Below are 23,010 nucleotides of genomic sequence, written 5' to 3' on the forward strand. Positions count from 1 at the left end.
GAATATGATTCATACATCTCATCCTTCTTAAGGCAACATGGGGCGAATTGCATCTGGTATCATGTAGTGTTTGCCCATATCACTGTTATTGCATAACTCTGGAGCCACAGGGCTACAGTATTTATTCTTCCGGTGGCAAAAGGACCCAAACATGTAAAGACTGAAATGTCTGCACACAAACCAATACAGGGTCACTGGGATGCCTGTAGAGAACTCACAGTTTGAATCGGTTTCACCTTCAGATTCTGTTACAGTTGATGATGTCAGCATTTATAAAACCATGAATCAGGCAACTCTTTCTCCTATATTGTTGGTGTCTGGTTTATTTAGTACCTTAATTAATATTTGGATTTGGTGGCATCAGAACAAGCCCAACATACAGTATGTTATTTGTGCAAAAAGGACAGCAGAGTTTCTGCAGCTGCTACTGAAGCAGTTGGGGTTAAGGGCCATGCACAGGGGCATCACAGTGGTGTTAATGAGGGTGAGACAAACACTGCTTTGTCACCTGTCCCACCCAGATTTAATCCTGTGGGTCCAGGAATTGAGGTGGTGACCTTCCAGTGACAAGCTCACTTCTCCTTCTTCCTGCCACAGGTTCAAATACACAGATTTGCTAATTACACTGACCTATCATCAGTTCTCCCCAAACACTTACATGTATATCAATTGTCACTTTACATGCACAGTTTAACACCAAAGTAAATGAACTCTCAGGCCATACCATAGCAAAGTGATCACAATATGTTGCATATGCATGCAACCTTGTTATCTGTGTGAAATGCACTTAGTGTGCACTGCAAAATGAAAAACTACTGCACCGACAGAGAAGTAATTTCTGAGGTAAATACATATCAACATCATCACAGTGCCAAACGTTTGACTAGAAGCCTGCGCCTGTTGATTGACCACAGTCACTAAGTGCTTCAGTGTGACAACCAGCTGCTGAGAGGCATCTGGTGCTTCCTATCAAAGAATATCAGAAGCACAATGCAGTGACTTTTTTTTGTTTGAGCTGACATCTAATAATATAGTCAATGCTCAAGGGAGTCTGTTGACGTGCATGTACAGTTTGCTTATGTTCTCTTGTATTAAAGAGCCTTACATTAAGTGTATAACATCTTTACAGTCACTCACGAACAAATGCAGATAATTTAAATAGTAAACTATAATAAAAATACTAAAATACAGACTATAAGCATTCTGTCTTCTACTACACTATATGTTGACTGAGCATAAATCCTATTTTGGTTATGTCTTAATTTTATAACCTTTGGTCAACAATGTACAACAATCTTTCATGTAATCTCCCTTAATTAATTTGAATCGTCCTGTATTTATATTTTAACATGCAACCTGCCATTGTGCCCTTTGTAGTGTGTTTTCTTCTTGGCATTGCTTGCTACACTCTTGCAGTAATCACACTCTACAGTTCAAGTCTGCACTGGGGGTGTTGTTGATATATATTACCATATGAGGATGTTGCTAGGATTCATGTGTTTGTGCTTTTGCTGCACGTTTGTGTTGCAGAAAATGTAAATGTATACATGTGTGTAACGGGTGAAGCATTTGGCTGTGTGAGTGTAATGGCTGGCACAAGCAACAATGTCTGGACTGTGGACTCCCATAGAGATGATTGTAGAAGTATGTGTTTAGTCACTTAACGTAACTGCTCATTTGCGGCTCACACTAGCACTGTCCCTACTTGTTATCTTGAATGTGTATTTCAGCATGCGAGTGCAAGTGTGAGTGGTGTTTTTGTGTGAGGGAGGAAGAGATGAGAGAGTACAGAGGGAGTCAGAGCTGTGTTTGCATTGTGTGTCTTGATAAAGTAAGTGTATGTCAAACAGGCCTTCTTAAAGGGGAATGACAGATGATTTATGAATTCATACATTTTTTTTTTTTTGCTTGGCTTTACAAAAGTATGATTTTCATGAATAGGAATGCAATGAACAACAAACACAATGTTCAATGAACCCTACATCTTTTGTTTATGCTTTGTTGTTGTGTCCTCATACTTTCAGTGTAGTTAATTTGTCAGTAAGCAAATGTTATTTAATAGTATTTTACTTTACATCAAACCCAAACTATATTCAAGAGATTCAAAAGAGGATCATTATCTCTCTATGACAGCCAATTATAGTTACAATTCCAGTCTGTTGTTAAATAAATTTTAAAGGTCAATGCATTATAATATAAAAAATATATTACCAAAAATAGGGAAAACTCACCAATAAAGCTAAAAACAGTTAACCATAAATAATAGAAAAATACAGGAGTAAATACATTCACTGTATTGGTATACATTGTAAAACAGAAACAGTATGTTACTAAAACATACTACATGTCTTACTGCACACTTAAGCAGTGCACTGACATGTCAATGGTCACACAAGTTGTTAAATTGTAAGCCTGTTTTTGGTTTGTTCCTAGGTTGTCCTGAGTTTGCATAAGGAACAAATGTCATGTCCTGTTTTTTTGCTCACCTTTAGCTTTATTGCACTAAAGTTGGTGGCTGATTTTTAAATAAATGTGCACACATTTTATTAGGAATACTGTCTCTCAGGTGTGGGAATGACTCTGTCCATGGGAAGAAGACAGAACAATAGTCAGAAACATAAGACTTCTAAACAGCAGTGAATGAGCACTTGATGCACAGAAGGCAGGACATGAGTGGGTTTGTTTGTTTGTTTGCTTGATTTTTGCCTGACTCTTGTCTTTTGCTTCTATTCCAGAAGTGTAACAGATTGGTTTGGCTCCAGCATATTACTAGCATATGCCGGTTGTGTACAGCCCAACAGTAAAGACAATATAGCTCTCCCATATTTATACTACTGAACTGACCAAATGTATACATTCTATAATAAACGTTAAACTATAACTGTTTCACTGTGCAGTCACAGTGTGCACAGTGAAACAGTGACTGATCTTGCCAAAGTGAGAGAGATGAATTTAACATACAGTGCAAGGCATAATAATCAAAAGGGGAAGATTTATTGTAGGCTAAGCAATGACGAGAGATACCAAATCTGGATTTTAGACAGTCCTTCGATAATCATGTCATGATAATAAAGTAACAGTTTTTCATTGCCGCAGATATTTACTGCACAGAGATCCAGTACATCTTTGTGAAAATATCTGACTGAAGTGTAGGCTTGTCTTCTGCCTGCCTGAACCAAAAGCTGCAGTAAGAGAAGCACCAATAAAACTGAAGCACCAAGCTGACTGATTGACATGCAGCATGTGTCTGAGAAGCTAAACAATGTTTTTTGCGATCTGATCTTATGGGACTTTAATTTTCTGAGTTTGTTTCAGTTTCTGTGTGGCAAGCTGCTGTATGTAATATGTACTTCTTTGCATGGACACACATCTGAAAGCACAGATGTGTGTTCTTATATATTTACTGTACAGTGACAAAACAGAACATACACTTTGCAAATGAAACAAACACCAAATAGAGGGGGTCCAATTCCCAGATCTCTGACAGCTGCAGTCTTTTGCAAAACAGAGGGGGGTGCAAGCTCACAGATCTCTGACAGCTGCAGTCTTTTGCAAACTGAAAGAACAACTATATTTCAATTCAGTGACTATATCACTGTTCATATGTGTCATCCACATAACTTTAGGGCAAAACTATGTAATACTATAAACTTTACCACCTTATGCAACAAATATTCAGTGTGCTGTTTCATTTCTTTTTGAAGGCATTTGCAACCTGTGCTTGTAGTGTTTTCCTTGGCAGTGTGACAGCACATCCTTACACAACTCTGCCCGCCCCCACAGTACTTCACATACTGTACACACACAAACTTGTGTGGTCACATACACTACACACAAAAACACAGTATGTACTGTACATACAAATACATGGGCCCAGCTATATGGGTTGATAAATAACAGATGTGTGGTACATTTTGCTGTTTTGTAGTTTAGTTGCTGGATTTTAATTTACTGCATGGAAGCAGAAAAAAGATATTGTCATTGTCACTGTTAGTGTTTAATTGTTGGATGTAGCCAGTGTTTTATTCCTTAGCAACTGAACAATTGAAATTATGTGAAGCACAAATTTCTCCAAACATGTTCTCTTGATGAACAGTAACAGATTATGATGAATAAACTATGCTACATCTATATTTAGGTTATTACAAACCCCAACCATAAAACACACTTGAATAGCCATCCCGATATAGTCTGCACACTCAAGCCCACTGACTTACTGTGTAAACCTGCAGGAGCAGGGAATGAAGAATCACTAAATGCTGGCTGCCCTCACCCCCTGGCTTGGCTGCATGGCACTGACTAATCTATACAGACAGGGGAAGGAAAGAGAGCTAGCAAGAGATGGAGAGAACATGCGGGAGGGAGGTGTAGCAACACAGTGATGTGGGCAGTCCTACAGAATATATGTCTACTCACTGTGTGCAGAATCAGATCCAAACTGACATTATAACAATTTTGTGACACTCAGGAGATACAATAACTGCTCCCAAACTGTTCTATGGCTGGCAACTGCAGAGTTTCGGTTCACAGGCATGTACTGGTTACTGTGTTGTATGTCTGTGCTATTAGGTGTGTATATTGTGTACTTGCTTTGACATTGGTATTACTGCTTAGAGTTTATTGTGTTTGCTTTGGGTGTAAGCACTCCGGTCTCACACATGCATGATGTCACTCTGACTTGTGACTCTGGTCTCACCACCACATGCTCATGTGTGGCTTTTTATACATGCATATGTAATAACAGTCAGGTTGTTATGTAGAATATCAGAAATGCATGAAATAGACTGAACATTTTTTTTTGTTAGAGAAGTCAGTGTGCATATATTGAAGCTGCAGTGATTAGTCAACCGATTAATGCATCAACAGGAAACTGATCCAGGAAACTGTATTTTTTTTAAGAAAATGCCAAAATTCATCTTCTAAAAACAGAAAACAAATAGACTAACATATGTTTTGTTTTTGAAGCACTAATGAACTGCAGCTTAAATTTATTCTGTCTTTCTTCTGACACGTATAAATGTTTTTCTGCATCTTAGGACAGTTTGACATTTTGGGAAGTGCGGTCATTTGCTTTTTTTTTTCAGGCAAGTGAGAACATCGATACCACTCTCACATCAGGATTCTAAATATAAAACTAATGCAAGTAGATCATTATCTTAACCTCAGTGCGCCTGCCAGCACCTCAACAGTATAAACAATGGACTGTGAACAGTGTTACAGTGTTAAAGCTCTGTTTTTGTGCATATTAAACAAATGTGACACAATGTATTAAATAGAACACTTTAAAGGAGCTGGTAATTGGAAGTTGTTACCCTTAGACAGAGGCTAGCTGTGCCCCTTTTCCAGTCTACCTGCTAAGCTAAGCTAGCATTCGACAGGCACCATCGTCATATTTAGCATACAGGCAGGAGAGTCTGATCAACCTTTTCAAGTCACTCTCAGAAAAAATGTTTCTCAAACTTATTCTTTTAAACTGTGCATTCTGTAACTGTTTGTCATCAGTGATTAGGGGATGGGAAGCCATGGTAAATATTTAAGCACAGTGTTGATTGTTGGATTTTTAGACTACATCTTTTGGCTGTGATTAGTTTTTGTACTCCCGGTCTCATTCCAGCTGCAGTTGGCTTTATTTAGATATTAAATGTTAATGTACAATCAGTGATACTATAACTATAAGACAAGCTGTGTCTTTTTATTACTCCATTTTGACTCTTTATTAGTATGCACAAAATTACTGGTTTACATTGCCGCTGTTGGCCTTGCTCAGTTATATGGTGAGTTAAAACTGAGCTCTGTGAGTATGTGAGATGAACTAAGTTGTGCATGATGTGAACACTTTCCCAGTGGCAGGATGGGCTCTGTTTGGCTGTGGTGGTTGAGGAGGAACATGTGTAATGCTGTGTGGTATCCTGCTTTGAAAGAGTTTATTATGTGCTGTTAGGGTGCATTTTTTAACTTAAACAGGTGTCATGTACTGTATGTCTATGTATGTGTGAGTGCATGATGTTTCATGTTATGATGTACAGTATACTGTACCTAATAGAATAGCAGCAAGTGAAGTTAACATATTAACTGCTGGTAAAATGCATATACTGTATGAGAAGATGGAAGCATATTACAGTAATGACTGAATTGGGAAGCAAGATATTAAACAAATGTACTGTAGTTTGGAAAGCTAACACTCTTCTGACAGGAGAAAATACTATTTTAAAATCTAAATTCACAAAAAATATGTTTGCACCACAGCTGTTATTTGATTTGTTAGGTATATACAAAGACATTCTGATTAATTTTGTTAATTTGTATTTATTAACCACTTAAACAAAAGCCTTGTTTACTCAAACAAATGAGCAGTTGACTTCCTGGTGTTTGGTCTGTAAATGCCTCTGAAATTGTTCACTTGTCTCTTTGTCTGTCCTCATATGAGTCGTTCTGTTCTCAGTGCTCCCTGAGGCCCGAGCTGTCATAGAGGCAGCAGCCGTAAGCTTAACTCAGCCTTTTACTTCAGTAACAAAGAGGCCCATGTCTCTTATTCTGGGCTAAGTGCTTTTCACAATCTGCAGTAAACTGTAGAGAAGATGAGCTCCACAGTCCACAGTAGTCCTGTGTTCATGCTCTGCAGAGGATGCTGAGCAGGGGATGGAGGACTCCCTCAGGCTGAAGATGTTATTATGTATAATATAATATATAGATGTGCCTTTGTCTGTATTGTGCTTTATAAGAATCCAGTGGGCTTCCAATGTGAAAAGTTAAATCACTGTGTCTAATACGTTCAGCATACAGTTACAGATATTATGAATACCAGCCTGTATGCAGAGCTTATGTAAAGGATGAAGAAGGCCACTCTGGTTTCATATCTCCAGGGAGGTCCCAGGACTGTCCTGAGCAACTGAGTCACCCTGTGGTGTGTTCACCTCCAGCTTTTTACATGCCGCACCACCATGCACATCCAGTACCACCTCTGTCTAGCTATGTGTACTTCTGTTGTCAGCTTCGCTTCTAGTCGACCTCATGGCTTAATGTGCCTGTGCTCTCTCTGTCTTTGAAACAACCGGAGAAAGTTGCATTGTTGAGTTATACAGTATGTATTACTGGCTCTACATATATATTTAAACTCTGTTTGTCCCTTTCTTAATTTGTACTTTGCTGTGATACATTCATGTCTTGGGAGTACTATGATTCATTTGCTTATGCCGTTTGTTCTTCCAAAAAGGCACAATGCTGAGTTGTAAAAGGTTATTGGCCAACAGTGCAACTTTTTAACTTATTCTCACATATTCTCAATCAATATTCCAAGCACATTAAAAGGTTTTGTTCTGTTCTTTTGTCTCACAAGTACAGCTCCTGACTGGATATTTGCTGTCATGGATGTTGAAAAGGCACATGCAGTGGTCAGCAGTCTAATCTTTTGGGTGTGTTCAAGCCCAGCTATTAAGGACAACATGAGGCACCTTGAGACGGTGGCATAAAATCTGACCAATTGGCCTTTGATAGCTTGATTTCCCTGAAGGTTTGAGATGTTACAGTTCTTACTGTGGTGGAAAATCCAAAATCTCTAGCTCACCTGGTTAAGCTGTCTCACATTGTCATGGTCTTGACACTGTTCTGTGAATATGTGCGCTGAGACAAGTGCTGGAAAATGTGAGAACAAAAATGAGGTCAGGACAAGCTGAGATTTTGCTGCTCTGGTGAAACTGTGTTGTTCAAGAGAGACAGAGCGGCTAAATGAGGGGTTTTAAGTTTTATATTGGGTTTGTGACACTGATAAATTTGATTCTGTAAAGACACTCAGCTCTTGGGCTCAATGAGCTTGAATAGCTGATCCTAAAACATCTGCGTGTATGTGTGTATATGTACCTATGAGCGTGTGATCCCATTTGTTGATAGCTTCTCTGGTATTTGTGTAACAACACACACTTTTTAAATGTGTGGGGCTTTTTTTGTTTATTTGTGGTATGTGGTTTTATTGTTAACATTCAAGTGTACATATTAAAAGAGAACTTACATTTTGTCTTGGAGAGAAAGAATTTTAAAAAGGCTTTTTCAAAAGGTACAGTCTGCAACATACAGCATTAAAACAAACTTAAAACAGTACCAGAACAATATGTACCAATACATACTTGTGCATACTAAGGAATAAGATGTGAAGTTAGGTTATAAGGGGGTAAAATATGCTCTTAAAGAGAATGTAAACAGTAGTTAGTTTTTTTTAAATAAGGGTTATGTATTATGGAATATGTTCTGACCTAACACAAGTTGCTTTCTCTTTTCTTCACTTTTCACATTTATCAATACTACAAAAATCTGCTGTTGTTTTTGTCTGTCTGCAGGAAACAGTTGAGTATGCCTTCCTCATCATTTTCACAATTGAGACCTTTCTGAAGATTATCGCTTATGGTTTGGTGATGCACCAGAATGCGTATGTTAGAAATGGTTGGAACATGCTGGATTTTGTCATTGTCGTCATAGGGTAAGTCCTCAACTTTACCCATTTCAACTATTTTCATTTCATCCAAATATCATGTCTGTCCTACCGGGCCTTATATCAGGTGTGTCTGTGAGTGGACCAGGTGATGAGGTTTAGTTGTAGTGTGATGTTATGGTTTGCACTTTGTTGTCAGTTTGACAGTGGCCATTTACAGTATTTCTGAGAGAGTCAGTCAGTGCTAAAGTCAAAGTTGCTTAAGCCTCAGCTGCGAGTGGCCTAATGCTAACAGAGACCTTTATACACCCACAGTATATGACCAAGAAAAGACAGAGAGAATAAATCAGAGCTTTACCACCCCTGGAGTGAGTCACTATCTCTCCATACTTCAGCTCTCCCATTTTTCCCTCTCCTCTTTTTCTCACTCTCTCCCATCCTGTTCTGCCTTGTCTTTCTTATTATCTCTTTGTTCCATTTTGACCTATGAGATGGTCGTACTTCATGCTCGACTCTTCCCCACCTCATTCTGCCCTCATTCCTATCTCCTGCTCACTCTTCTCTTGTTATCTTCAACCTTATCACATTCTTCTCCTTTTTCTCCTTCATCTTCCTTCCTCTCTTTATCTTTTCTCTAATACACACAGTCCAATGAGTAGCTGGGTCAGAGCTCTGTCAGTCACATACAATGGCAGCTACGCCTGCTGTGACGAGGGACTGTTACTACTAAATAACTGAAATGACACACTAAAAGCCAGCGTCTGATGTCAGAATATAGGTCAACATTGTTGTGCGGTGATCTGGACTGTATAGGTTACTTAGTACTTTAGTGTTTGTGGCCATCAGGGGACATCAATCAGAATGCACAGGCAAGTTGTTTCCCTTTTTTCTCTATTTTATTCTATATTATCCACAGAGTTGGGGGTGAAGACATTTATGTATTTGTGTGTGGTTATGAAACAGAAAATGTTACAGAAAACAATTATCAGCTATACATATGCTGGATATACACAGCCACTAAACCTAAATGAGTAGGCCTTACTACACTGATGTATGTACACAGCATACAGCATATGTAGTTAACATCAATTAGCATAACTGTGCTAAGCATGAACAAACAATCTTCCTAAACTACGGTGCTTCAAGCTTCATTAACAGAAATACTTAAGGCGGTATCTCTTTAAAAACTGCTATATTCCACAAACAATGATCTAATGAGCCAAAACGGCAGCAGAGTGTGGCTTAAACAAACATTAATATAAATGTTAGATACATCTGGCTCTGACAGTGTTAGCTCTACATACTGGTAGGTAGCACGCACACAGTGTTGAACCAAGCAGAAACACAAAACAGGTAAAACAATCACAGTCTTTTAATAACATGCAGCAACCTCTGCAGGCAAGAAATGTATTAAAGATTTATTTAAAAAGTTTTAAAGAAATAGGTTTTGGAAATGTAAATCAGCTTAGTAAGGAAGAAAACGTAACAATAAAGTTATGCAGAAGAACATTAATAATGTATTATTAAAGCCAACCTAGATGTCTCACTATTCTTCTCATATATGTTCAATAAAAGAGTGTCAATTTGTAAAGGAGGGCTTTCTTTTGAACATGACTCTATGAGTAATGAAACCCCAGTGGTCTTACAGCTGTGATTCATTATAACATATTAAATTCTGAGCAAATTGTGCTTATAGGCCCTTAGAACTCCTTCCAGCCCATATCGGCAGCTTCCTTCACTGCTTTGTGTTGGCTAGGTGAGGAACATCTAGCCGGCTGCAGTGAAATGTCCTCTTTTGTGATGAGAGATCCTTTCACTGCTGATTTCACTTTGTGACTACAGTAGGAGACTGTTCTTGAGGTACATTTACAGTATCTGCCCTGTACAGACATGCTACACTACGCATTGAGCCATGAGTGAAATGGTGCTGCAGTATATTGTACTACTGTCTCAGCATTTCCCTAGGCTTTATATATATAAGATTTTGTCCGGTAATGCATAGGAGCCATATAGTATAGTATTGTAATGTAGTACTGTAGTTAATAATGCAGTAAGGAAAGGAAAAACCTAGTAATTATTTTGTCAAGTTCTCTAAAGAACCTGGCAGTAATCAGAATATGTGTTTGGTAACCGGTGTTTATAACATTTATTGACATTAAACTGTGCATTATATTTAATGAATGTGCAGTATTCTTTTTAATTCAGTTGTGACAACCGTATGGTTTGTGGGTGGCTGCAATGACAACTGATGGCACTTAATACACTGTAGTTTAACAGGAAAATGTTACTTCAGAGGATCAGCAACAGCACAATAAAAGACACAGTCAGCCAGGTAAGAGTATTAAGGGTTTAGTGTGAAGGCAGTGAAAGTGGGACTTACTAGCTGTAGAAAAGTAAGGAAGACAAATCATAAATTTTAACTTTTAAGTCTCTTACTGAAGGGAATGATTTAGTGTTTGGTACATATACTTACATTAGCTTGTAGGTTGAACACAATGCACTCATTATGTCAGGAAATAAACTGCACAGTGTAATATTCCAGAGCTTAGGGGACATCAACTAACAGTCCAAAGCCAAAAATATGTTACAGCTGTCAAAGCAACAACTGCCTGATTTTTTTGTTAAATGACTAATTGATGAACCAACTAATTAGTTGAACTCGGATAAGAATGCTATGGAAAAATGAAGCATCTAAATGTTATATGTTTTCTTCAGCAGGCTAATACAATAAGTGTGTTTCTTCTCTTTGTTTTCCGACAGACTCTTCAGTGTTGTCTTGGAGTTTTTGACCAAAGATGAGAAGGGAGAGGGCAATGGAGCTAGTAGCCATCCAACGGCGCATGGGCATGGAGGTAAACCAGGAGGATTTGATGTTAAAGCCCTTCGAGCCTTCCGTGTGCTGCGACCCCTGCGGCTGGTCTCAGGAGTACCCAGTAAGTAGTGAGGACTGCTCAGCTCCACAACCAACACGAATAACCCAGTATAACCCAATACATAAGAATTGAAATATATTTTACATAATTATCTTAGTCCTGCCTCCCAGTTAAGCTACTGTAGGGCTACACTTGGTAAGTCCAGATGGTCTGTGTGTCATCCCCGAGGGCAGTTTTTAAAAAACATCTTTTCAACATCTACATCAGTGCTTTAACGGCACGAGCTCAGGAGAAACTCAGAGCAAACACTTCGGACATATTTATGGTCTACATGTGCTTCTAGACGTACTGAACTATACAGTGAAATTGGAATCAGTTTTGACAGTATTCCTTTACAAAAAGGGATGAGACTACACTTATATGCCTGAACATCGGCGATAGCCACGGCCGATATCTGAGGAGCGCCTTGAAGGAATTTCTTCAAATTTGCCACAAGTGTCCACTTGGACTCATTCAATTTAGGTGGTCAAAGGTCAAGGTCTGTGGCCTCACCATTCAAGTGATTTTGCCTGATTGGTGAAGGCATATAACCTTGAAGTGGCAATTCTAGTTTTTTTGATTAACAAAATGTTAACATCATCAGCCTGCTATGATTTGAACTACACTGTAAGCACAGTCAAATTACTATACCTTTATTTTAAATTGCATTCAATAGAAATTGTAGCAACTGAGGTTTGTGTCCATATTTTCGTACTGTGAATTCATGTACACTTATACAAAACACAGCAAGGTTTCATATAATGTTTTTTTTCTGTGCTTAGGTTTACAGGTGGTGTTGAACTCCATCATTAAAGCCATGGTCCCTCTTCTTCACATTGCCCTCTTAGTCTTGTTCGTCATTATCATCTATGCTATTATCGGCCTTGAGCTTTTCATCGGAAAAATGCACGCAACCTGCTATTTTTCTGGCATAGGTATGCCCTCTTGATTTACATATACATAAAATCTAATCAACCTTTTAGTGTATACACTGTGCATTTTATTGTAGCAAGTAGTTATTTTTGAAAGTAGTCTGACCTAAAATGTAGTGTAGATTTTCAGCAAATGTCAACATATATTTCAACTTGATTCTAAAGGTAAAACCAGCCTACTTTTTAATCTTACATTACATGTGCTCAGCTGAACAGGTGCACAAAGGATTTTTCCCTCAATTCCTCAAGACAGGTTGACCTAAAAGCTTATATGTATTACATCTTGCACAAATGTAAAGAAAGAAAGTCGCAGACAGGTCTAAGAAAGCCTCTCATCTGGGGCAAAAACATGATTAGTAAATTTCTAGTTACAACAAAATATTTACTAGAGTAAAGCTTACTCTTTTTCCTTTTCATATTCCAGCAGCTTTCTCCTTGCAGATAGCATGAGTGACAGTCACATTACACTCTGTGGAAAAAAAATGTCAGATATCTGTTGACATTATTTATCTGCTGGGTTTTTTAGGTTTGTTAAGAAACATTTTGTTGCTGTAGTAAATCTGAGTGCTGTTGATCGTAACAAGCCATTTCTATTGGCTTTTTTTCTGTAGCTGTGATAGCGGAAGATGAACCAGCTCCATGTGCGATCTCAGGGCACGGGCGCCAATGCCCCATCAATGGCACGGAGTGCAGGGAAGGCTGGCAAGGTCCCAACAATGGCATCACCAACTTTGACAACTTCCTGTTTGCCATGCTGACAGTGTTTCAGTGTATCACTATGGAGGGCTGGACAGAGGTGCTGTACTGGGTGAGCCACCTCCTGCTTCATTACCCTGTGACTGTCACATGCCTTTGGCCTTAAATGTCTGTTCAATTTAGACACAACAGTAATGTGAGTGACATTCTGATGATGAGGCTGCTGATCATTTCCTGAGGCAGCTCTTATCACTCTTGATATGATTGATTGACTATCCTCCTATCCTGCCACTATCGATATTCCTGCAAATTACCAATTTTCCTTATCTGAAGAAAAATCAGTTATTCAACTTGTGTACTGTTCTTCTTTTCTGACAGTTTCTAGCTTTAAAAGCTTATTTCACTCTTTTCTTTCTCTTCATTCCTCCTCTCTTCTCCTCCCCTGATGCTTGATCCTCCAGATGAATGATGCTATGGGCTTTGAGCTTCCATGGGTGTACTTTGTCAGTCTTGTGATCTTCGGCTCCTTTTTCGTTCTTAACCTGGTTTTGGGTGTGTTGAGCGGGTAAGCACCTTTTGTTCTTTACAGACAGAGGCCTTCTGCTTGGTAGCAGGCTGGAGATTCTCTGTTCTTGTGTTTGCTTCTGTCTGCTAACCAACTACTTTTGACTCCTGTAGGTCAATGATGCCATTGGTCGGGAAACACCTTGGATTTATTTTGTTAGCTTGATCATACTGGGCTCCTTTTTCGTGTTAAACCTTGTGTTAGGTGTGCTAAGTGGGTAAGAGACAACGCGTGCAGTGGTTTTGGTCTGCAGTGTGCAAACTGTGCTGTAGGTTTTTGTGCACCCTGACACTCTTTGCTCTGTTTGGGAAGTAGATTTATCTCATAAATGAGCATTTTCTGTGCTGCAGATTCTTCAAATATGAGCCACACAAGTCCGCAGCTGACAATCTTATGCAAACCTTTTGAGATAATAAACCGTTAATTGGCTACTCTGCATGAGGCCCTGAAGATGAATGTTTATGCTTTCTTAAGCGTTCTTCTCAGAACTCTACTGGTGTCAAACTATTCTTTCCATGGCAACTGCAAAGTGAGCACTTTCTCCTCCACCCCAATCCCCATACACACCTAACCTCCTGAGACAGAAATGAATCTTATTCCTTGCCCTTCACTCCCTCTGCGCTCCTAAGCTCTCTCCAACCCCTGTTTGCTTATCCAGCTGTAGGGAGTGGGGGTGGAGTGTTACAGTACAGTTAACTCTAGATGGTTGACCAGCCAGCAAAACCCAGTTAAAAAAAAAGACAACAAAGCTGCTTGAGATTGGCATGATTTATTATTTGCATCAACTTTTTAAACAGTTTTACAGATACTACCATTAAGTATTTTTGTCTTTGTGCCAGTTTTTCTCATGTTTTGTCAATTGCCATTGCCATTTTGTCATCGCAGCTTAAATACATATTTTCCTCAGTAATGACAATATCCCACTATGCACTGCATATACACTATTTACTTCTGAACCTTCACACATTGCAGTTCCAACTGTCATTGTTTCATATATTCCATGAAATTCAGATGCTGTGCAAATGCTGCATGTCTCTTGAAACCATCTGTCTACCTATACTGCCTTTTCTGTATGATTAAGATGCTCGCCTGAAGGATACGCTACTGTACTGTCGAGCTCTAAATATAGCAGTGTGTTGGCTTTCAAAGGGGTACGTCTCCCTCCAGTGGCTAGGGTTCTGTCATACTGAAACGCTTGAAAAGGCTTTGCCTGAAGTATGTAAACATGAAGAATACAGTATGGACAAAGAGGACAGGAAATGCATGCACGATATCTTTATTCAGTGTCATGAACCGTCGTCCTACTATTAGAAATTATTTTGTAAAAGAGGTCAGACTTGTTTATTTTCATTTTGTGTGAAAAGATGTTATCATTTGCTGTGAAAGTTAGTTCCTGTTTGCATGTGTGTGTATTTGGTTATTTTTCTGTCCTGATTATTTGCCTGTGTTTGCATGTTTTGTTTCTGTGTGCTTCTACCAACCCAGAGAGTTCTCCAAGGAGAGGGAAAAGGCCAAAGCTCGTGGAGACTTCCAGAAGCTGCGTGAGAAGCAGCAGCTTGAGGAGGATCTGAAGGGTTACCTGGACTGGATCACTCAGGCCGAAGACATCGACCCTGACAATGAGGATGAGGCTGATGAGGAGAGCAAGCGCAACCGTAAGCACCTTCTCCCACACTCTCCTTCGTGTGGTAAAGAGTAATACAGAAAACTGAAGTTCAGCATGCTGTGATTACTGGAAAAAAGGGGAAAAACATTGTTTTATTGAGCAGAGAAAAGGTTAAAGGTTCTGTATTATGAGGAGGAAGATCCATACTGCTTTTCTTCAACATCCATCCTGGCTTTTGGCGTCTGTCAATGATACTTGAGTCGCTACTAATGTGTTAACATGTAAACATTTGAATTTGCAGCCTAACATGTTAGCACAAGGCCTCATCATGTGCCGGTGCTTCCAGTGACTAACAGCTCTCCATGTTGTTGTTCTGCCCTCCTCAGTGTCTGCAGCCTCTGTGGCTCCTGCTGCTCTTGTCATTGTCTGATGTTGATATTTTGAATGCTGTTGTCCTGTGGTGCTTGTCTGCTCTGACTCATTTTGATAGCAGCTCATTCTCGTCTCCCATATCCCTCTGCTGTACCACTGTGTGTGAATTCATGGGCTTGCATGCATTACACATGAAGGGGTGACTCTGGCTGACCTTACTGGGAAGAAGAAAGGAAGGTTTGGTTGGTTCAGCCAGTCATCTGACACTCATGGTAAATCCTGTGGTTTTCCTTCAGTGTTCTCTAGTGTGTATATGTGCGTGTTTGATTTGCAAACTGACCTCATAGTCTCCTGGTCTGCACTCACAGGAAGGTTATTAAAAAAAAAGACAGCGGTCTTGCTTTCCATCTTGTACTACTGTAGACAAAGCAACACATCACAGTCACTTAGTGAAAAATCATTGGCGCATTCTTCACAAATATATTACTGATGAATAGATGGTTCTCGAAATGAGGAAATGATTTTCAAAGAAGAGCAGCAGATTCCCAAAAATCCGGTTGGAGTATCCTAAATGACTGCTGAGTGAGTAAGTCTCTAGAAATACAGCTGCTAGCAGACACGCCCCGTTTCCTTCCCATGTCCCATTTCAAAAGCAGGGACTCACTATGAACATAGGAAACAAGGCTAAACCCAGATCACTACTCCAGCAGTTAGCACTATTTTCAGGGCTGAGAGCTGTCCAACCGCTCAAGAGTCAAAGCCGGCACATCTACATAAGCTCAGCAGTAGCACACACCACACAAGTTAAAGCATTGAGATGTTTCACACAGTTAATTATCATCTGCCTGCACAGACAGTCTTCTCAAAGCATTGGCAGCACTTTGAGTGTAGCATTTCAGAGGCAGTTCTAAGAGCTCTGTCCTCCTCACTCTGGTCCCTTCTACCCTCTGTGCCTCATTGTCTGCATCAGTCAGCCCTCACAGAGCAGCTGTCCACTCTCCTGTCCTCTGCCAGCTCCCTCTCAGCACTTGGTAAATGATACTGATAACAGTGATGCACAGCCACAGCACTTAGCTCCTTCATTTTTATGAGGTAGTTTTGTAGTTTTCTACAAAATGTTCTGTGGTATTTTGTGTATCTTTTTTTGGAAGAAAATTCTGTCAGAATTACCTTATTGTGAAGCAGGCAGTCTCCGTTGTATTTCTTTTCACACCTTCTTCCTCTTTGATCGCACTGCACTGTTTATCTGAAGAATCTTGTGCCACTGTGAAGTACATATGACTATTTTTTTTTAAATGTCTGCTTTATTTGCTGCCGCAGCGAGCGTTCCTGCCAGCGAAACAGAATCTGTGAACACCGAGAATCAGAACGGGGAGGATGAAAAGACACCATGCTGTGGACCTCTGTGGTGAGAACATACAGCAGTTTGCACAACAAACAGAACCACTGTTATTACATGAAATTACAGCACGTCAGATTGCTCCCCTTTCTGGTCAGACCACTGCTACAGAGATTAAAAAGCATAGATCTCTCTCTTTACAGGTATCACAAATAGCACTTTTTGATATGTGGTAAAACAACAGTGGCAACCTGGTTAAAGCAAACAACTCATTACATGTTTATTGCTACTGACTTTTGCAGCTGCACATTTTTTGTTGTTGTCAGTTAAACCACAGTAACCAGTCAATGCTCCAAACAGTCTTCTGCTATAACCTGCATTTGTAAAGTTTGACAAAATTTTCTTTCTTTCAGTCAAAAAATTTCCAAGTCAAAGTTCAGGTCAGTACATTTGTGGGTCTGTCTGTGCATGATGCATATTATTATACTTGGCATTCATTTTACTGTATTTAAATGAGATTTCACTGGGATAATAAATCAACAGCTTTTATATAGTCAGCATGTACCATAAGGTATTTTTAGAGAAAACCCTTACACAGTAGTTTTCGGCTCATTTAATGTACGATTTGCAAAAAAAAAAAAAAATTGATGCCATTCTCCCGTGGCTCTTCCACCTCAGTCCAGTGCATTCTTATTATTATTGGAAATGAACCATAGTGCTTTCCTTAAAACGGTGTGTTTGTTTTGTATGGACATCATGCAGTAAGTTCAGTGACCAGCTCCTGTGTTCATCTAAATCGATGTATTAGCAAAGTGAGTCCCACTAGTGTTATTCTTGGTACTAACGTCTCTTACCCCTCCTTCAGTCGGCGCTGGCGCCGCTGGAACAGATTCTGCCGGAGGAAGTGTCGTTTGGCTGTCAAATCGGTGCCTTTCTATTGGCTGGTCATCGTCCTGGTGTTCCTCAACACCCTCACCATATCATCAGAGCATTATGACCAGCCTTTGTGGCTGACACAAGTGCAGGGTATGAGCAACACTGCTGTACATATGAAAGTCTTTTTCCAAAATGACAAAATGTGGTTTCGTCAGTACCTCGTTCATCTATTTGTGTGTTTCTTAATATAGTAATAGTAGAATGAAATTAGGTGATAAATTTGACTGTGGACCAAGTGTTTGTTTACTACACATTTCTTGTTTCACTGCAGATATTTTAATGACATTGTCTCATATATTTAATGGTTGTCTAATATTCTTATTTGAATTTGATGCAAATTCATATTCACATACAGATTAAACCTAGATGTGATTAAAATGTTAGTGGACATGATTAAAAGACCTGTTTTCTGTATATTAATTGTTGAACTGTTCAGCCTTAGAAGACATTTGTTGTCTATGAGCATTTTAAGAGATGATAATTCATTTTTCATATACTGTATATTCTAGGCGGAAAACGCAGCCTCAGTGCATGTCACCTTATACACCTTATCTCCCTTTCTTTCCGTTTATTTGTGCATTTTTATTGTTCTGTCTTTTTCTCTGGCTTTCAGATGTGGCCAACAAGGTGCTTTTGGCCCTGTTCACAAGTGAAATGTTGGTGAAGATGTACAGTCTCGGGCTACAGGCCTATTTTGTTTCACTGTTTAACCGTTTTGACTGCTTCGTGGTGTGTGGAGGAATCACTGAAACAATTTTGGTCGAGTTGGAAATCATGTCTCCCCTCGGTATCTCTGTGTTCCGCTGCGTCCGCCTGCTGAGGATCTTCAAAGTCACACGGTAGGCTCATTATCATGCTGTGTTTGTGTGTGTGTTTATTGTACAGCATGTGTGGTGTTTAATTAATCACATCTCTCCCCTTCTCTCCTTCTTCACTGTTTTTTGTAGACACTGGCAGTCACTGAGCAACCTGGTGGCATCTCTGCTGAACTCCATGAAGTCCATTGCTTCCCTGCTGCTGCTGCTTTTCCTCTTCATCATCATCTTCTCCCTGCTGGGCATGCAGGTGTTTGGTGGAAAGTTCAACTTTGTCGAGAGCCAACCCAAGAGGAGTACCTTTGACAACTTTCCCCAAGCCCTTCTCACTGTGTTTCAGGTAATTACAGTCTGTTCTACAGTTCAGATTGTGTCATGACTGTAAACCACGGAAACTCCCATCTGAGTGGCAAACATTCAGCATTTGTATTGGTTGTACAAACATCCATCCATCCATTTTCTATACCGCTTAGTCCCAAACGGGGTCACGGGGGGCTGGGGTTGTACAAACAGATACAAGAAAATCTATGGCAGGAGGTTGTTACAGACTGTTGAAGGCTAAAGAGAGGAGAACTAGAACTACAGTAGACTGATACTGTGCGATATATCTGGAGCTATTAGCTCGCTGAAGATATACAGATGTACAGCATTCTTCGATCAGCCATAACATTATGACCATCAGCCTAATACTGTGTGCACAGGAGGCAGTTGGCTGGCACATGTGTCACTCGGAGGATCACATCGCATCTTGCATGAGTCTGTTAGCTTCCATAGTTACACTGTCTGAAAGAAATTTATGTGTCATGTAGTGAGAAAAGCAGCATGGTAGCACCATGATTAGCACTGTTGCCTCACAGCAAAAAGGTTCCAGGTTCAATAACAATGAGACTACATGACAGAATTTTAAGAAGCAATCTAAGGGATTCACATCAAAATTATCAGTATCAGTGTCACCCTCAGAAATCCGGTATAGCCAGTCTAAATATAGTTAGCAAACCAATGGATAAATGCAATCCTGGTGCCAAAACATCATGTAGTCGTCATGTTGTGTACAGTGTGTTACATTGCCCTCAGATTTTTTGGGCTACTTAATGTTTCCATCTTAATCGACTGCTCTCTGTGTGATTAAAGTCCTCATAATTTTGCTAACAATTCTGAAATTCTTTGGTGCTCTACCTCAAAATAATGTCCATACAGTATATTTGTAAGGAAATATCACTGTGGCTGTATTGTGGTCACTCATCAGGGACTGTGGGTTTTTACTATGTGAAAATGTGTTTTCAGTACATTCCCTCTATAGCCATTACATTACTGTTGATGCAAAATAAGTGTTATGATTGATTTTAGATCCTGACCGGGGAAGACTGGAACACTGTTATGTACGATGGGATCATGGCGTACGGAGGCCCTTCCTCCTCTGGGATGATCGTGTGCTTTTACTTCATCATCCTTTTCATCTGTGGAAACTGTATCCTCTCTCACTCATAATAACACACATAGAGATAACATCTTCACAAGTCTATCTAAGTTAAAGGATAAGTACATAAGTAATTTTCATCTGATCATAAGAAGAGTTTTACTCAGTGCTGGTACTAAGAGAATTGTCCTTTACTGGGCACTTTGGTCAGATATCCTCCTGAATGTCTTCTTGGCTATTGCTGTGGACAACTTGGCCGATGCAGAGTCTCTCAACACAGATGAAGGAGACAAGAAGGGGTGACTACTTGATTTCCTATTAAGTCTAACATAAAAATTTTACATTAGCTTTAAATACCGTACATGCTCAAAATTTACTCTGTCATTCATAAAAATACCTCTTCATTACAGGGACAAAAAGGATGATGATAAAGATGACAAGGTATCCTTAACTTCATAAAGAAATGCATGCACACAGTTTTAGAAGTTACATTCACTAAGACAAATTCACTGTAAGGATGAGGAGGAGGACAATGATGATACAGCCGGAGAGGAGGAGGATCCAGAAGTACCATCGGGGCCTCGGCCTGTCATCTCTGAGCTGGTGAAGAAGGAAAAGATCACCCCTATCCCAGAGGGAAGTGCCTTCTTCATCTTCAGCAACACAAACCCGTAAGAAACACTCACATGACAGAGACTGCACACATACATGCGAGTAGCATCTCATAGCATACTGATCTCTTGCTGCCCTCCAGGGTTCGTGTGTTTTGCCACAGACTCATCAATCATCATATATTCACCAACCTCATCCTGGTATTCATCATGCTCAGCTCTGTCTCACTTGCTGCTGAAGATCCGATCCGAAACGACTCAGCTCGCAATATTGTAAGTTTACAAAGCTTTCACAGATGTGTATCAGACAGGGCCACAGTTGTTAAAACAACATGCAGTTATGTTATAAGTCTTTGGTTCTTTAAAATACCATACTGGTGGTTTTGCATGTTTTAGCCTGTTTATTATAACGTGTACTTTACATTACTATTGCTCACTAATGTACTGTAAATTTATACACAAAATTCTTACCATCAAGACAGCGTTCATGTCTGTGCCTCAGTTGTAGTTAAATTAAAAATGATTTGATATACAAGACAAAGGTAGCTACATGGGATCTGTTGTTTGCTAATAAGCACTGAATAAGTCATAATAAGCAAAGTGACACAATGAAAATTTACAGCAGTTTCTATAGGATGTCATCAGAAAAACATCAGGTTAATACTATGAATATCTTTTGTGTCTGAATTCTACCAATCTGCACTGCATTATCTAGACACTGCTGTCGTTCTCCTTTACACCACAGAGAGGGCAAAAAAAGGAAGTGACAGAGTGAACAGATGATTCAGAGAGAGAGAAAGTGGGCAGTTTCTTTTCTTTGTACAACACCTACATCATCTGCCCTGCCCTTGACAACAAGTTTCACAAAGATGACTATTTTCCAGAACATTCATTCACTGTAATAGTCACAATAAAATGGTTCCTGTCAGAGCACATGGGCAAATAGCTGCACATATCTGTCTGCAGTATATTTGAAGGGGGCATCTGGTCCGGTCACCCTGTTCCTGCTGCCCAACAGAAACTTTTTAAATCCAAGAAGCCATCGAATGCACATTATCCCTGTGATTTGTTGCTTGTAACTTAGAATTGTTTTTCTAATAACATAGCTTATGGTTTGCTGTGCTTTTAGGAGCTGACTCACACATCTCAGATGTCAGTGTCCTTACAGTACATGCGCCACAAAGGAGAGTTTCACAAACGGTATCTGCATTAACCTATTGAGGCTATATACACTTGACAAACACTTAAGGCAATGACTTGTTCACAGTGATGATGATGATGATTATCTCAGGTCAGTGTCAGGCGTCTGACATAATATTGACTGTACACTTGGCCAAAATGTTAAGAACATGCTTTATTTTTGGTGCTAAAACAGGCAAAAAACACCAGTACGGTTCTGAAAAAAAACATTGCAAAAATATTAGTTTTATTTTCATTGCACTGTAATAGTTCTAAATGCATAATGATTTTTATGATTACATTCATTCATGATGTATGCTGTATAAGAAATGACAATGTAGCAGTGAATTAATTTTTTGAAAAGAATTAAATTGGTGTTTACTGTAACAAACCCTTTCCAGAAAAAGCTTCAGATGTATTTTTATATTCATGTTGTTTTATTATGCATGAAGCTACATAATGAATTGTCTTTGTTAAACATCTACGTTGCTTTTTGCAGATACTTGGTTACTTTGACTATGCTTTCACGGCTATCTTTACTGTTGAGATCGTGTTGAAGGTAAATGTCCTGTGTCCCTGTCCATGCTGTGACTAACCACACCCCAATAACACTCCAAACATCTTGTTGCCTTCCAGGTCCTAGGCTATGCAGATTATGTCTTCACTAGTATGTTTACATTTGAGATCGTATTGAAGGTAACCCCTTAAACAATAGCGAGCGCCTTGCTGCATTCTCTCCCTGTGTGTCACCTGCCACTCAGTATAACCTGGCTTGTTTGTTTCCTTTCTCTTATTTACTTTTTTTTATTCACAGCACCTCTTTTAAAAAGAAAAAACCTAACATTGGAGTTACACAAAAACAAGATTTATTCAGATTACACTAATCAAAGAACTTGTGTTGGGGGAAGGAAACATCACAACAACATTACATTATACTCACATGGGTGTCATGTCATTTGGGCAGTCATCGCTGCAATGATTTTGATGATGCAAATAGGTAAAACATGATGCAACCATCTGTGCAATGCAACAAAATTTAATGGGCTGTTCAGACATACCTAAGGCACTGGCTGAAGTTGAGTTTGAGGTCATCTTCAGGGAGGTGCTCAAAGACGTCAAGTCAACTCCAGCCAAAGCTGCCGCCATGCCTCTCGTACTGACTGCTCTTCAGATTACCCATAAAAGAGGGGGCAAAATCAACCATGTTC

At 39.5% G+C, this 23,010-nt stretch overlaps 1 protein-coding gene and 1 long non-coding RNA gene across 2 annotated transcripts in view; one reads left to right on the top strand and one right to left on the bottom strand.

Moving 5' to 3' along the window:
* Nucleotides 1–23,010, top strand: part of LOC109951925 (voltage-dependent L-type calcium channel subunit alpha-1D-like) — a 52,287-nt gene that overhangs the window by 5,937 nt on the left and 23,340 nt on the right. The window contains 16 exon segments of the mRNA XM_020586694.1: nucleotides 8,331–8,470; nucleotides 11,183–11,355; nucleotides 12,117–12,269; nucleotides 12,878–13,074; nucleotides 13,424–13,527; nucleotides 15,013–15,182; nucleotides 16,826–16,913; nucleotides 17,258–17,284; nucleotides 17,710–17,870; nucleotides 18,394–18,619; nucleotides 18,728–18,935; nucleotides 19,943–20,063; nucleotides 20,224–20,311; nucleotides 20,423–20,683; nucleotides 20,767–20,896; nucleotides 22,302–22,361. Of these exon segments, the coding sequence (XP_020442350.1) occupies nucleotides 8,331–8,470; nucleotides 11,183–11,355; nucleotides 12,117–12,269; nucleotides 12,878–13,074; nucleotides 13,424–13,527; nucleotides 15,013–15,182; nucleotides 16,826–16,913; nucleotides 17,258–17,284; nucleotides 17,710–17,870; nucleotides 18,394–18,619; nucleotides 18,728–18,935; nucleotides 19,943–20,063; nucleotides 20,224–20,311; nucleotides 20,423–20,683; nucleotides 20,767–20,896; nucleotides 22,302–22,361 (2,307 nt within the window).
* On the bottom strand, nucleotides 15,681–16,809 carry LOC109951926 (uncharacterized). The gene is made up of 3 exons (XR_002273678.1): nucleotides 16,676–16,809; nucleotides 15,846–15,922; nucleotides 15,681–15,723 (listed from the first exon to the last, which is right to left on the bottom strand). It is a non-coding gene; the product is annotated as an uncharacterized LOC109951926 (long non-coding RNA).

The sequence above is a fragment of the Monopterus albus genome, unplaced genomic scaffold (assembly GCF_001952655.1).
Source record: "Monopterus albus unplaced genomic scaffold, M_albus_1.0 scaffold419.1, whole genome shotgun sequence".
NCBI classification, from domain to species: Eukaryota; Metazoa; Chordata; class Actinopteri; order Synbranchiformes; family Synbranchidae; genus Monopterus; species Monopterus albus.